We start from the raw sequence: 16,706 nt of genomic DNA, 5'->3' as shown, positions 1-16,706 counted from the left end.
GAGAGAGTATTACTAAACTGAGAGAGTGTTACTAAACTGAGAGAGTATTACTAAACTGAGAGAGCTGAGAGAGTATTACCAAACTGAGAGAATATTACTAAACTGAGAGAATATTACTAAACTGAGAGAATATTACTAAACTGAGAGAGCTGAGAGAATATTACTAAACTGAGAGAGTATTACTAAACTGAGAGAATATTACTAAACTGAGAGAGTATTACTAAACTGAGAGAATATTACTAAACTGAGAGAGTATTACTAAACTGAGAGAGCAGAGAGAATATTACTAAACTGAGCGAATATTACTAAACGGAGAGAGTATTACTAAACTGAGGGAGTATTACTAAACCGAGAGAGTATTACTAAACTGAGAGAATATTACTATACTGTGAGAGTATTACTAAACTGAGAGAGTATTACTAACCCGAGAGAGTATTACTAAACTGAGAGAGTATTACTAAACTGAGAGAGTGTTACTAGACTGAGATAGTATTACTCAACTGAGAGAGTATTACTAAACTGAGAGTGTTACTAGATTGAGAGAATATTACTAAACTGAGAGAGTATTACTAAACTGAGGGAGTATTACTAAACCGAGAGAGTATTACTAAACTGAGAGAATATTACTAAACTGAGAGAGTATTACTAAACTGAGAGAAATGAGAGAATATTTCTAAACTGAGAGAGTATTACTAAACTGAGGGAGTATTACTAAACCGAGAGAGTATTACTAACCTGAGAGAGTATTACTCAACTGTGAGAGTATTACTAAACTGAGAGAGTATTACTAACCCGAGAGAGTATTACTAAACTGTGAGAGTATTACTAAACTGAGAGAATATTACTAAACTGAGAGAATATTACTAAACTGAGAGAGCTGAGAGAGTATTACTAGACTGAGAGATTATTACTAGACTGAGAGAGTATAACTCAACTGAGAGAATATTACTCACCGGAGGGAATATTACTAAATTGAGAGAGTATTACTAAGCCGAGAGAGTATTACTAAACTGAGAGAGTATTACTAACCCGAGAGAGTATTACTAAACTGAGAGAGTATTACTAAACTGAGAGAATATTACTAAACTGAGAGAGTATTACTAAACTGAGAGAATATTACTAAACTGAGAGAGTATTACTAAACTGAGAGAGTATTACTAAACTGAGAGAGTGTTACTAAACTGAGAGAATATTACTCAACTGAGATATTATTACTAACTGAGAGAGTATTACTGAGAGAGTGAGAGAGTGTTACTAAACTGAGAGAATATTACTCAACTGATCAACAAATCTCTCCTCCACACCAGTCCGAGTTCTTCTTCTGCCTACAAAATCTGCCATGGGGCTTTCTGGTTCTCCTCTAGGGTTGACTCCCCACCTCCTCTCTGCTAAAGCCTAACCCACCACCCTTACAATCCTGGCCCCGCACCTTCTCCCTCCCTTCTAACTGGTCCTCCTTCCTCATCCTCCTCTCTTCTCTCTCCGTCCTTCTCCCACGTCCTCCTCCCACGATCTCCTCCCTCATCCTCCTCCCTCGTCTTCCTGCCTCATCCTCCTCCCTTCGCCTTCCACCCTTCTCGAGAGCCGGTGAAAGACTCGACGTTCGCCATACGACCTGGCATACAAATCTATGTTCCACCCTCTTCATTTTGTAACTATTATGAAACTAGTTGCAACGGGCTATTGGCAACAACTGAATCGGAGGAAACATTAAAGTGCCAAAACCAATTTTCTCCAGCATATAAAACCCCCAAGTATGAGGACTGAGCAATTACCGGCCGGCCTGACAGATTTAGTATGACACTGGGGTCATACATTTCCAGTGCAGCTTGTCAGCAGAGGAGAGGGTGGGAGGAGGAGGGAGGGGTCGCTCACTCTAGGCTTTAGCCAACAGCGAACAGGCCTTCATAAATCCAGAGCAATCCACAGCAACCCTCCACCCCAGTCCGCCAATTAGACATCTCCCAGCACAGGCCCCCGCCACCTTAAACCCAACTCCCTCACTCTCCATATTCACCTGTGAGGTGAGGTAAAGGTTCAGCGCTACACTATGAGCTACCAGAAGCCTGTTGCCCTGATCCTGACCTTCGACCCTGTGCTGTCCCCGTGGGGCCGACGTTTTAAAATAAAACTAGTAGTTTTATGTAGCCAGTGCCTGTAATACTCTACATTTTAATTTGTAAACTTTTTTTAATTGAACCTTTATTTAAGTAAGCAAGTCAGTTAAGAACTAATTCTTATTTACAATGACGGCCTACCCCGGGCAAACCCTAATCCAGACAACGCTGGGCCAATTGTGCGCTGCCCTATGGGACTCCCAATCACGGCTGATTGTGATACAGCCTAGAATCAAACCAAGGTCTGTAGTAACGCCTCTAGCACTGAGATGCAGTGCCTTAGACCGCTGCACGACTCAGGAGCCCGAGTGGACAATCTGCAAATATAACATCTAGTGATCAAGACTAAATACCTGTGTGCACAGTAGGTCTGTCCAGTAATCAGTTGATAAGACTGCAGGGATAACGTAATTAGTCCTAACATTAGGAGTAAATAACAGTATTATATTGTCGGGTGATTTTATCATAGTGTTTTGAAAAGGCTCCTACCTTTCCCCTGTAGAGCTGGCCTTCCTCTGGCAGAACACGGACAGGGAGGGACTTCCGGGTAGCGTTTCCTGTTTGATCTCCCAGGCGGAATCCACGTTGCTGGGCTTGACTGACACAAAGTTGACTCCTTGTCTGAACAGGGCTCTGGAGATGGGAAGCATGAACATGGTTAAGGCCAATAATACAGCACAGTAGACAGGCTCTGGAGACACACACACACACACACACACACACACACACACACACACACACACACACACACACACACACACACACACACACACACACACACACACACACACACACACACACACACACACACACACACACACACACACACACACACACACACACACGTGCATTCGTTAGCACACTTCTTTTTTATAAATCAATGGTAGTCATTTGCCAACAGCTTTTGTGACAGCTTGCAATCGTGTTGACATCATTCAAACCCTTATGCATAGCAAAGATAATTTGAGAACATTTCATATCTCTGATTGGTATGTAATGTGATCCTTCATGGAGAATGTGTCTGTCTGTCTGTCTGTCTGTCTGTCTGTCTGTCTGTCTGTCTGCTCCCATGTGCAGGACATGTATTAGTGTGTCGGGGTGAAGGATGTCTCCTTCCTCCCGTACTGTATCTAAGTGTTTTTCTCTGTGTTAGTGTTTATTGATGTGTCCAGAATCCCGCCCTCTCCCCTCCTTCTCCCCCTCCCAAGTTTCCTTTAATACTGCCTCAGCTGACTCCGCTATTCATCACCTTGACAAGATACTCTGGGAGTTTATTAAACGAGCAAGTTATTAGAAGGTGCCAATGACCTTGGCAAGAGCACCGACGGAAAAAATAAGAAACTTCCTCTCAAAAGAAACCCACATCCCCTTATTTTGTCTCTCTCTTTTCTTGTGTCTTGCCAGAGACTGCTGTTGCGAATGTGTCACGCTTTTCTTGCTGTTTGTCGAGAACAAGAAAGGTCCTTTGGGTTTGGGAAATCCCGCGCTCGACTCGAAAAAGCACTTTTCCTTCAGAACTCCTCTAAACAGTTTGGAAAATACTTTATTTTAAGGACAAAATTGTTCCCAGTGGCTGTGGGACAGAAAAAAAAGCAACCACAGTCCCAAAACCATTCTTTCATAATTTAAGACCATTGTTAAGTAAAACCAATCCCCCATGTCTCTCCTTTTTGAGTGCTGTTTCACCTATTTTATTATACTTCTCATGTCCCTTTATAACAATTTACTTCGAAGGACCTTACAGTAAAACATAGTCTGTAAAAAAAAAAATTGAGACTGAAAGCAACAAAATAAATCTATAAAGAGTAAATTATGTACTAGAACTGAACTGGGGAGGGGGGTAATAAAAATGTAATCCAGTCTGGCTACATTCTGGAAAGCATTGGACTTTTCCAACATCTTTTCATGACAAGGTTGCTAATAAAAGCCAGACAGTCAATCATGTAGTCACCCACAAGATAAAACAACGTATACTATAAGATGTGTATGTTTTCACAACTACAGTGTGTGAAACGGTAAAATCAACTCTCTGTTATAGATCATAGGCTACATAGAGATGTAATGTATTACGCCAAACAGTACATGCCTCATTACTGTAACGACAGAACACTCTTCACCTCGATCCCAATTACTGTTCTGACTGAATGCAGACATTCTCCCCTACTGTTCTGACTGAATGCAGACATTCTCCCCTACTGTTCTGACTGAATGCAGACATTCTCCCCTACTGTTCTGACTGCAGACATTCTCCCCTACTGTTCTGACTGAATGCAGACATTCTCCCCTACTGTTCTGAATGCAGACATTCTCCCCTACTGTTCTGACTGAGTGCAGACATTCTCCCCTACTGTTCTGACTGAGTGCAGACATTCTCCCCTACTGTTCTGACTGCAGACATTCTCCCCTACTGTTCTGACTGAGTGCAGACATTCTCCCCTACTGTTCTGAATGCAGACATTCTCCCCTACTGTTCTGAATGCAGACATTCTCCCCTACTGTTCTGACTGAGTGCAGACATTCTCCCATACTGTTCTGAATGCAGACATTCTCCACTACTGTTCTGAATGCAGACATTCTCCCCTACTGTTCTGAATGCAGACATTCTCCCCTACTGTTCTGACTGAGTGCAGACATTCTCCCCTACTGTTCTGAATGACTGCAGACATTCTCCCCTACTGTTCTGACTGCAGACATTCTCCCCTACTGTTCTGACTGACTGCAGACATTCTCCCCTACTGTTCTGAATGCAGACATTCTCCCCTACTGTTCAGACTGCAGACATTCTCCCCTACTGTTCTGACTGAATGCAGACATTCTCCCCTACTGTTCTGACTGCAGACATTCTCCCCTACTGTTCTGACTGAATGCAGACATTCTCCCCTACTGTTCAGACTGAATGCAGACATTCTCCCCTACTGTTCAGACTGAATGCAGACATTCTCCCCTACTGTTCAGACTGAATGCAGACATTCTCCCCTACTGTTCTGAGTGAATGCAGACATTCTCCCCTACTGTTCTGACTGCAGACATTCTCCCCTACTGTTCTGACTGAATGCAGACATTCTCCCCTACTGTTCAGACTGAATGCAGACATTCTCCCCTACTGTTCTGACTGACTGCAGACATTCTCCCCTACTGTTCTGACTGCAGACATTCTCCCCTACTGTTCTGACTGAGTGCAGACATTCTCCCCTACTGTTCTGACTGAATGCAGACATTCTCCCCTACTGTTCTGACTGAATGCAGACATTCTCCCCTACTGTTCTGACTGAATGCAGACATTCTCCCCTACTGTTCTGACTGCAGACATTCTCCCCTACTGTTCTGAATGCAGACATTCTCCCCTACTGTTCTGACTGAATGCAGACATTCTCCCCTACTGTTCTGACTGAATGCAGACATTCTCCCCTACTGTTCTGACTGAATGCAGACATTCTCCCCTACTGTTCTGACTGAATGCAGACATTCTCCCCTACTGTTCTGACTGAATGCAGACATTCTCCCCTATTCACAGAATAAAGCCCAGTTTAAATAGAACACTGAGGTTAATATGTGTTACTATTATCAACCTTTAATGCAGAGGAGGGACTGACAGACAGTTTGAGTGTGTGCGTGCGTATGTGTGTGTGCGTATGTTTGTGCGTGTGTGTGTGTGTGTGTGTGTGTGTGTGTGTGTGTGTGTGTGTGTGTGTGTGTGTGTGTGTGTGTGTGTGTGTGTGTGTGACACAGAAGTGAGACGCGGTCCTGTCCATCACACACCAAACCCAGACATGACGGGAGCCGAGGGAGGGGACAATCCAGGAGTCCAGAGGTCTGTCAACACAGGCACCAGGCAGCTCCTGACAGCCCAGACATTAAAGAGAGTCAACATGCCCACAGTATCTATAGGCTGATCTATGTTTAGTATCACAGTATCTACAGGCTGATCACTGTTTAGTATCACAGTACTAAACAGAGAGAGGTGGGGTGGGGAGAGAGGGGGGGTGGGGAGAGGGGTGGGTGGGTGGGGAAAGAGGGGGTGGGGTGAGTGGGGGGGTGGGGAGAAAGGGGGGTGGGGAGAGAGCTGGGAGTGGAGAGAGGGGGGTGGGGAGAGAGCTGGGAGGGGAGAGAGGGGGGTGGGGAGAGAGGGGGGTGGGGAGAGCGGTGGGGTGGTGTGAGAGGGGGGGGGGGGTGGTAGGGCACTTAGGGGACGCTAGGAAGCATTCTGAGGTCTGGGGGCCTGGCGTTGAGGCCCTGGCGGGGCCTGTTCATCAGTGTAGCGGGCACAAGGACAGAGTGACGCCGTGATGCCGTGACTTACGGGCCGGGGGCAGTGTGCATGGCGCGGCGGGCAGTAAATCGCCCCCGCTCGGACGGGCAGCACGGCTTGCAGGAGCGATAAGTCTGGGGCCGTTGCGTTACCTTGAAGCCCTCTAGAGGAGCCGTGTAATCGAATGAGTCAGATTTATACTACGGAGAGCCGAGAAGGAGAGAGATCCTCTCTATCACTGCTTCCTCATTGTATGCTAGGCTACACCCCCTCCTCCTCCTCCCCCTCTGCATCCCAGTACCCTCCTACTCCTCTTTCCTTCATTCCTCTCTACACTCAGAAGAGTGGCATTCCTCTCCTTATTCAACCACTTCCCACCCCCCACATTCAGCTCCTTACATTTTTCCTTCTACCCTCCCTTCCCTTCCCTACACACACACACGCACGCACGCACACACACACACACCACCACCACCACACTCTTAGATAAAACTAGATAGTCCTAGACACTCCTAGATACTACTAGAAATTATAAGATAGTCCGAGATACTACTAGATAGTCCTAGACACCCCTAGATACTACTAGATAGTCCTAGATACTACTAGATACTACTAGATAGTCCTAGACACCCCTAGATACTACTAGATACTACTAGAAATTATAAGATAGTCCGAGATACTACTAGATAGTCCTAGATACTACTAGATAGTCCTAGACACCCCTAGATACTACTAGATAGTCCTAGATACTACTAGATAGTCCTAGATACTACTAGAAAGTATTAGATAGTCCTAGATACTACTAGATAGTCCTAGACACCCCTAGATACTACTAGATAGTCCTAGATACTACTAGAAATTATTAGACAGTCCTAGATACTACTAGATAGTCCTAGACACTCCCAAATACTACTAGAAATAATTAGATAGTCCTAGAAACTACTAGATAGTCCTAGACACTCCCAGATACTATTAGAAATAATTAGATAGTCCTAGACACCCCCAGATACTACTAGAAATAATTAGATAGTCCTAGATACTACTAGATAGTCCTAGATACTACTAGAAAGTATTAGATAGTCCTAAATACTACTAGATAGTCATAGACACTATTAGATACTACTAGATAGTCCTAGATACTACTAGAAATTATTAGATAGTCCTAAATACTACAAGATAGTACTATAAATTATTAGATAGTCCTAGATACTACTAGATAGTCCTAGATACTACTAGAAACTATTAGATAGTCCTAGATACTACTAGATAGTACTATACATTATTAGATAGTCCTAGATACTACTAGATAGTCCTAGATACTACTAGAAACTATTAGATAGTCCTAGATACTACTAGATAGTCCTAGATACTACTAGACACTACTAGAAATTATTAGATAGTTCTAGATACTACTAGATAGTCCTAGACACTCCTAGATACTAATAGAAATTATTAGCTAGTCCTAGATACTACTAGATAGTCCTAGATACTACTAGATAGTCCTAGATACTACTAGATAGTCCTAGATACTACTAGATAGTCCTAGATACTACTAGATAGTCCTAAATACTACTAGATAGTCATAGACACTATTAGATACTACTAGATAGTCCTAGATACTACTAGAAATTATTAGATAGTCCTAAATACTACAAGATAGTACTATAAATTATTAGATAGTCCTAGATACTACTAGATAGTCCTAGATACTACTAGAAACTATTAGATAGTCCTAGATACTACTAGATAGTACTATACATTATTAGATAGTCCTAGATACTACTAGATAGTCCTAGATACTACTAGAAACTATTAGATAGTCCTAGATACTACTAGATAGTCCTAGATACTACTAGACACTACTAGAAATTATTAGATAGTCCTAGATACTACTAGATAGTCCTAGACACTCCTAGATACTACTAGAAATTATTAGCTAGTCCTAGATACTACTAGATAGTCCTAGATACTACTAGAAACTATTAAATAGTCCTAGATACTACAAGATACTACTATAAATTATTAGATAGTCATAGATACTACTAGATAGTCTTAGATACTACTAGAAACTATTAGATAGTCCTAGATACTACTAGATACTACTAGAAACTATTAGATATTCCTAGATACTACTAGATAGTCCTAGATACTACTAGATAGTCCTAGATACTACTATAAACTATTAGATAGTCTTAGATACTACTAGATAGTCCTAGATACCATTAGAAACTATTAGATAGTCCTAGGTACTACTAGAAACTATTAGATAGTCCTGGATACTACTAGATAGTCTTACATACTACTGGATAGCCCTAGATCATCCCAGATACTCCTAGATACTTCTAGACAGTACTAAATACTACCAGATACTCCTAGATACTACTAAATATTCCTAGATACTCCTATACCGTACTGAATATTACAAGATAATAGATACTCTTAGACAGGAATTAATACTACTAGATATTACTAGATACCTAATAGACATAGATATAGTCTTACAGATGATGAGATTGAGGGACACATGCCTCACTACACCAGGCCAAGTAAAACACCAACAACAATCCATCTCTACCCATCTGGGAACGTAAAACACCAACAACAATCCATCTCTACCCATCTGGGAACGTAAAACACCAACAACAATCCCTCTCTACCCATCTGGGAACGTAAAACACCAACAACAATCCATCTCTACCCATCTGGGAACGTAAAACACCAACAACAATCCATCTCTACCCATCTGGGAACGTAAAACACCAACAACAATCCATCTCTACCCATCTGGGAACGTAAAACACCAACAACAATCCATCTCTACCCATCTGGGAACGTAAAACACCAACAACAATCCATCTCTACCCATCTGGGAACGTAAAACACCAACAACAATCCATCTCTACCCATCTGGGAACGTAAAACACCAACAACAATCCATCTCTACCCATCTGGGAACGTAAAACACCAACAACAATCCCTCTCTACCCATCTGGGAACATAAAACACCAACAACAATCCATCTCTACCCATCTGGGAACGTAAAACACCAACAACAATCCATCTCTACCCATCTGGGAACGTAAAACACCAACAACAATCCCTCTCTACCCATCTGGGAACATAAAACACCAACAACAATCCATCTCTACCCATCTGGGAACGTAAAACACGAACAACAATCCATCTTTACCCATCTGGGAACGTAAAACACCAACAACAATCCATCTCTACCCATCTGGGAACGTAAAACACCAACAACAATCCATCTCTACCCATCTGGGAACGTAAAACACCAACAACAATCCATCTCTACCCATCTGGGAACGTAAAACACCAACAACAATCCATCTCTACCCATCTGGGAACGTAAAACACCAACAACAATCCATCTCTACCCATCTGGGAACATAAAACACCAACAACAATCCATCTCTACCCATCTGGGAAAGAAATGTATGATGAAGACGACAACACAAACACTTTTCCCTAAACAAGTCATCATGAAGTTTGGACAGCAGACAATGTGGCTGGACAGCAGGCTGTCTCAGATTTGTTCGACGATCAACACCCCACCATCCTCAGCTCGGTTTCATCCTGAAACAAACTCTCACAATCTGTTTGTTAGCCGAGGAACCACAGTGCCTGCCGTCGTCGCAGCATGTCGCCTGTGATTAGGGCCCGCTTGTCCTGAGCTTTCAAACGTTGTTGTGGAGGTTGTTGTGGAGGACCAATCAAATGAAGGGGGACAAAAACTGAGACAACAGACAGATGCTTTCACTTCTTCAATCGAATGTTTGTAGCAGAAAAATGTTGTCCCTAGCTGTGGGTATAGGATAGCAGACTACCTAGTCTTCATCTAACTCTACCTAGTCTTCATGTCTAATGATGTTCTGTGTTATGTCATTCTGTATTATGTTTCATGTTTTGTGTGGACCCCAGGAAGAGTAGCTGCTGCTTTTGCAACAGCTAATGGGGATTCTAATAAAATACCAAATATCTACGTAGGTACGGGACTAATTCTGCCCTTAAAAACGAAGCTGCGCTGTTTGTGAGATAAAAAAAGTAACCAGGTTTGCAGATGGGAGCAGCTGTTCTCTTCCGGTGCCCCCTATAACATCCCAGCTGCTGCCTCCCTCCGTTCGTTATATAAGTTTACCGCAAATGTTATTGTGTAATGAATTGTAGCTGAAAACAGAATGTGTGTGTGTGTGTGTGTTTAATTAGCATTATGAATGAACAGAAGACATCAGGTTCTATATGTTTACAACATATCCTGGTGTTAAATGCAGACGATAGCACAATATGTCGGAGAACAGTGTGTCAACCAATAAGCTTACATCATCTAAAAAAAGAAAGATTCAGATTTGGAAGAAAATAAAAGGTAAATCTGCTTAACTAAAGATAACTCAACCCTAACCATGTTCCCCTTACACATCACTAGCCTAGAGATAACTCAACCCTAACCTTATTCCCTTACACATCACTAGCCTAGAGATAACTCAACCCTAACCCTATTCCCTAAACAACACTAGCTTAGAGATAACTCAACCCTAACCCTATTCCCTAAACAACACTAGCTTAGAGATAACTCAACATTAACCCTATTCCCTAAACAACACTAGCCTAGAGATAACTCAACATTAACCCTATTCCCTTACACATCACTAGCCTAGAGATAACTCAACATTAACCCTATTCCCTAAACAACACTAGCCTAGAGATAACTCAACATTAACCCTATTCCCTTACACATCACTAGCCTAGAGATAACTCAACATTAACCCTATTCCCTAAACAACACTAGCCTAGAGATAACTCAACCCTAACCCTATTCCCTAAACAACACTAGCCTAGAGATAACTCAACCCTAACCCTATTCCCTTACACATCACTAGCCTAGAGATAACTCAACCCTAAACCTATTCCCTTACACATCACTAGCCTAGAGATAACTCAACCCTAAACCTATTCCCTTACACATCACTAGCCTAGAGATAACTCAACCCTAAACCTATTCCCTTACACATCACTAGCCTAGAGATAACTCAACCCTAACCCTATTCCCTAAACAACACTAGCTTAGAAGAAGATGAGAAGGAGAAGGAAAATGAGAAGGAACATAGGAATGTAGAAGAGAAGGAATGGGGGAGGAGGAAGATGACGGCAAAGAGGAGAAGGAATGGAGGAGGAGAAAGAGGACAGTGAAGAGGAGAAGGAAGAGGGGAGGAGGAAGAAGATGATGACGAAGAGGAGAAGGAATGGGGGAGGAGGAGGATGAGAACGACAAAGAGGAGAAGGAATGGGGTATGAGGAAGAGGATGAAGAGCAGAATAAGGAACAGGGAGGAGGAGGAAGATGACAATGAAGAGGAGAAGGAACGGGGGACTAGGAGGATGAGGAGGAAGAGGATGAAGAGAAGGAACAGGGGGAACAAGGGGGAACAGGGGAGAAGGAGTGAAAAGGTCAGTCATTAGCATGTTCCATGAGTCTGTTTGTGTGTGGTGAGCAAATGCTGAGGGTGGTATTCAGGCCTTCAGACTAATCCAATTGGCATTTAATTAACTGGGGACCCGGTAAAGGGAGTTGACTTGCTCTAATCGATTCCAGATCGTCAGACAATACAAATAAACAGTCCCACTCAGGAGTCTGACAGCGAGAAGGCTGGATTAGCCCTGGTTCCACTACACCGAACCGGCAGCTCCCAGAAAGGGTGAAGCAACCTTTGCACCACAAACAAACAAACACACACACTGGTTTCCCCCCAGGCCCTCTCGTTTGCCTTTGCTGTGGCACACATGAACGACCAGTTGGGTCTGGGCAAAACAACATGTCAAACAAGAAGATTGGACAAATAAACAAACTGGTACTGTGCGAGGGAGAAGAGTAGATATAGGAGTAGTGGGGTTTGTGTCAGAGTTCCAACCAACAAACAGAACGGTTGGGGTGTCTGAGGAGTCCCTGTGGGGGCCTTCACCACTCGCTGCCTTGGCAACCCTTTACCACCGGCCCACACTCTTCCATTGGCTTATTGGCTTATTGGACACAGCCCCAGGCCTGTGGCTGCTGTGTTTTTCTGGGCTGGCCCGCGGGGATCTTGGCGCTGCCAAGCACGGTCACTTGTGCTTAGAGTGGCACACACACTGAGAGAGACAGCACTGAATACAGGCTTCTGCCCCAAATGGCACTCTATTCCCTACATAGTGCACTACTTTTGGCCATGTGGGCCATAGGGCCATGTGACCCTATGGAACCTGTTCAAAAGTAGTGCACTATGTAGGGAATAGGGTGGCATTTGGGACATCGCACAAGGACTGCACTGAAGAGAGACCCCGCCCCTGTCCCTAACAGTGTGACCCAGGCCTGCCCTGAGAAAGGAAGGGAGAGACACTGCCCCTGTCCCTAACAGTGTGACCCAGGCCTGCCCTGAGAAAGGAAGGGAGAGACACTGCCCCTGTCCCTAACAGTGTGACCCAGGCCTGCCCTGAGAAAGGAAGGGAAAGACCCTGCCCCTGTCCCTAACAGTGTGACCCAGGCCTGCCCTGAGAAAGGAAGGGGAGAGACCCTGCCCCTGTCCCTAACAGTGTGACCCAGGCCTGCCCTGAGAAAGGAAGGGAAAGACCCTGCCCCTGTCCCTAACAGTGTGACCCAGGCCTGCCCTGAGAAAGGAAGGGGAGAGACCCTGCCCCTGTCCCTAACAGTGTGACCCAGGCCTGCCCTGAGAAAGGAAGGGGAGAGACCCTGCCCCTGTCCCTAACAGTGTGATCCAGGCCTGCCCTGAGAAAGGAAGGGAGAGACACTGCCCCTGTCCCTAACAGTGTGACCCATGCCTGCCCTGAGAAAGGAAGGGAGAGACACTTCCCCTGTCCCTAACAGTGTGACCCAGGCCTGCCCTGAGAAAGGAAGGGAGAGACACTTCCCCTGTCCCTAACAGTGTGACCCATGCCTGCCCTGAGAAAGGAAGGGAGAGACACTTCCCCTGTCCCTAACAGTGTGACCCAGGCCTGCCCTGAGAAAGGAAGGGAGAGACACTGCCCCTGTCCCTAACAGTGTGACCCATGCCTGCCCTGAGAAAGGAAGGGAGAGACACTTCCCCTGTCCCTAACAGTGTGACCCATGCCTGCCCTGAGAAAGGAAGGGAGAGACACTTCCCCTGTCCCTAACAGTGTGACCCATGCCTGCCCTGAGAAAGGAAGGGAGAGACACTTCCCCTGTCCCTAACAGTGTGACCCAGGCCTGCCCTGAGAAAGGAAGGGAGAGACACTGCCCCTGTCCCTAACAGTGTGACCCATGCCTGCCCTGAGAAAGGAAGGGAGAGACACTGCCCCTGTCCCTAACAGTGTGACCCATGCCTGCCCTGAGAAAGGAAGGGAGAGACACTTCCCCTGTCCCTAACAGTGTGACCCATGCCTGCCCTGAGAAAGGAAGGGAGAGACCCTGCCCCTGTCCCTAACAGTGTGACCCAGGCCTGCCCTGAGAAAGGAAGGGGAGAGACCCTGCCCCTGTCCCTAACAGTGTGACCCAGGCCTGCCCAGCGGCTTTTGAGCTCCATCAGATGCACTTAGCGCAGATCTCTTGACACCAGGTTGAGAGAGAGGACAAAGGGAAACTTAGAGAGCTTACCCCACACACACACACACACACACACTGAAAAGGCCCACACACAGACACACAGCTGAATTATTTATCAGCTACATCAGAGCTCTGATATAACCGCAAGACAGTGAGTGTCTTGGCTAAGGCGGGAGGGAGAGGGTGAATGGATGGATGGGGGAGGGGGGGGGGTAGATGGATGGAGGGGGATGGATGGAGGAAGGAGGGGGGGTAGATGGATGGAGGGGGATGGATGGAGGAGGGGGGGGTAGATGGATGGAGGGGGATGGATGGAGGAAGGAGGGGGGGGTAGATGGATGGAGGGGGATGGGTGGAGGAGGGGGGATAAAGGAGTTTGGCTAAGACAGTCCATCAAGAGGACCTTTATTTTAATTGAATATGCAGGTTTGGAGTTGTATTTATGAAGCATCTCAGAGTAGGAGTGCTGATCTAGGATCAGGTCAGCCCTCTCCATACAATCTGATTTAATGTGATACCCTGTTTAAAAGGGTTACAGGGGCTTACAGAGGGTTACAAAGGGTACAGAGGCTTAGAGAGGCTTACAGAGGGTTACAGAGGCTTACAGAGGCTTACAGAGTTTTACAGCGGCATACAGAGGGTTCCAGAGGCTTACAGAGTTTTACAGCGGCATACAGAGGGTTACAGAGGGTTACAGAGGCTTACAGAGGCTTACAGAGGGTTACAGAGGCTTACAGAGGCATACAGAGGCTTACAGAGGGTTACAGAAGGTTACAGAGGCTTACAGAGGGTTACAGAAGGTTACAGAGTTTTACAGCGGCATACAGAGGGTTCCAGAGGCTTACAGAGTTTTACAGCGGCATACAGAGGGTTCCAGAGGCTTACAGAGTTTTACAGCGGCATACAGAGGGTTACAGAGGCTTACAGAGGCTTACAGAGGCATACAGAGGCTTACAGAGGGTTACAGAAGGTTACAGAGGCTTACAGAGGGTTACAGAAGGTTACAGAGGGTTACAGGAGGTTACATGGGGTTACAGGGAGTTACAGAGGGTTACAAAGGGTTACAGGGGGTTACAGAGGGTTACATAGAGTTACAGAGGGTTACATAGGGTTACAGAGGGTTACAGGGGGTTACAGAGGGTTACAGAGGGTTGCAGAGGGTTACAGGGGGTTACATGGGGTTACAGAGGGTTACAGAGGGTTACAGAGGGTTACAGGGGGTTACAGAGGGTTACAGAGGGTTACAGAGGGTTACAGAGGGTTGCAGAGGGTTACAGAGGGTTACAGGGGGTTACATGGGGTTACAGAGGGTTACAGAGGGTTACAGAGGGTTACAGAAGGTTACAGAGGGTTACAGACTGAACCAAAAGAAGCCAAGAAGTCACCTAAGGAACAAAGTAGAGTCAAATAAAGCTCTCAGCGACGGCTCATTAAACTGCACTTAACCAATGTAACGTCTGTTGTTGCTTTTCACAAAAAAAATAAACCGAAAAGCTTGAATTGGGATATAATTTGAATATTCAAATGTGAATGCAAATTAGGTGACTGCTGTCAGAATACATGGCTGTTAAAGGTAGAAGTCACTGCACGCATCCGGACACCAGGTTTTAAACGATGCCAAAACAAGTTTATTTCTTAGACATTTTTGGGGATAGCCTGGAAATTAACTCGGCAGGGAATTCCTGATTAGTGCCAATATTTACGTAAGTGAAAGAACTCAGTTGTGTGTAGTTAATGCTTTAATACAGGGCTGCTGGCAGAAAAAGGAACTCAAGCACAACAGACTGATTTAACAGTATCTAAGGAGGACCTGTCTCAGACGGCCACACGCACACACACACACACACACACACACACACACACACACACACACACACACACACACACACACACACACACACACACACACACACACACACACACACACACACAGAGGCAGGGTGGGTGGTCTGGTTCTGGCTGAGTGCTAGCTTCCACATCAGACCATAAAAGCAGAAACGCTACAGTCTAAGCATCCAGACTCACCTAACGACAGCACCAATATTTAGTCGAAACCTAAGGATTTCCCTGGCATTCACTGAAACCATACTTGACAGAAAAATCATTGACTGGCGTAAACTGCCATCTCTGAATTACACCTGAAGAGAAGCCCTACAGTCCCCACTAACATACCACTAACATACCACTAACATACCAATAACATACCACTAACATACCACTAACATACCACTAACATACCAATAACATACCAATAACATACCACTAACATACCAATAACATACCACTAACATACCGATAACATACCACTAACATACCACTAACATACCAATAACATACCACTAACATACCACTAACATACCAATAACATACCACTAACATACCAATAACATACCACTAACATACCACTAACATACCAATAACATACCACTAACATACCACTAACATACCAATAACATACCACTAACATACCAATAACATACCACTAACATACCACTAACATACCAATAACATACCACTAACATACCACTAACATACCAATAACATACCACTAACATACCAATAACATACCACTAACATACCAATAACATACCACTAACATACCACTAACATACCAATAACATACCACTAACATACCACTAACATACCAATAACATACCAATAACATACCACTAACATACCACTAACATACCAATAACATACCAATAACATACCAATAACATACCAATAACATACCACTAACATACCAATAACATACCACTAACATACCAATA

General features: G+C 44.6%; 1 protein-coding gene across 2 annotated transcripts in view; it reads right to left on the bottom strand.

Annotated features, from left to right (window-relative positions):
* LOC139577267 (transmembrane protein 132C) overlaps positions 1-16,706 on the bottom strand; it is a 491,028-nt gene that overhangs the window by 252,516 nt on the left and 221,806 nt on the right. For both annotated transcript variants that reach the window (XR_011675244.1, XM_071404264.1), the window contains exon 3: positions 2,607-2,750. Coding sequence is in view for 1 of the 2 variants with exons in the window: in XM_071404264.1 (XP_071260365.1) it covers positions 2,607-2,750 (144 nt within the window). In the remaining variant the exon portion in view is untranslated. The remainder of the gene's footprint in view (positions 1-2,606; positions 2,751-16,706) is intronic.

Source organism: Salvelinus alpinus, chromosome 5 (assembly GCF_045679555.1).
Source record: "Salvelinus alpinus chromosome 5, SLU_Salpinus.1, whole genome shotgun sequence".
NCBI lineage: Eukaryota > Metazoa > Chordata > Actinopteri > Salmoniformes > Salmonidae > Salvelinus > Salvelinus alpinus.
This window is presented reverse-complemented; position numbering and strand designations above follow the sequence as displayed.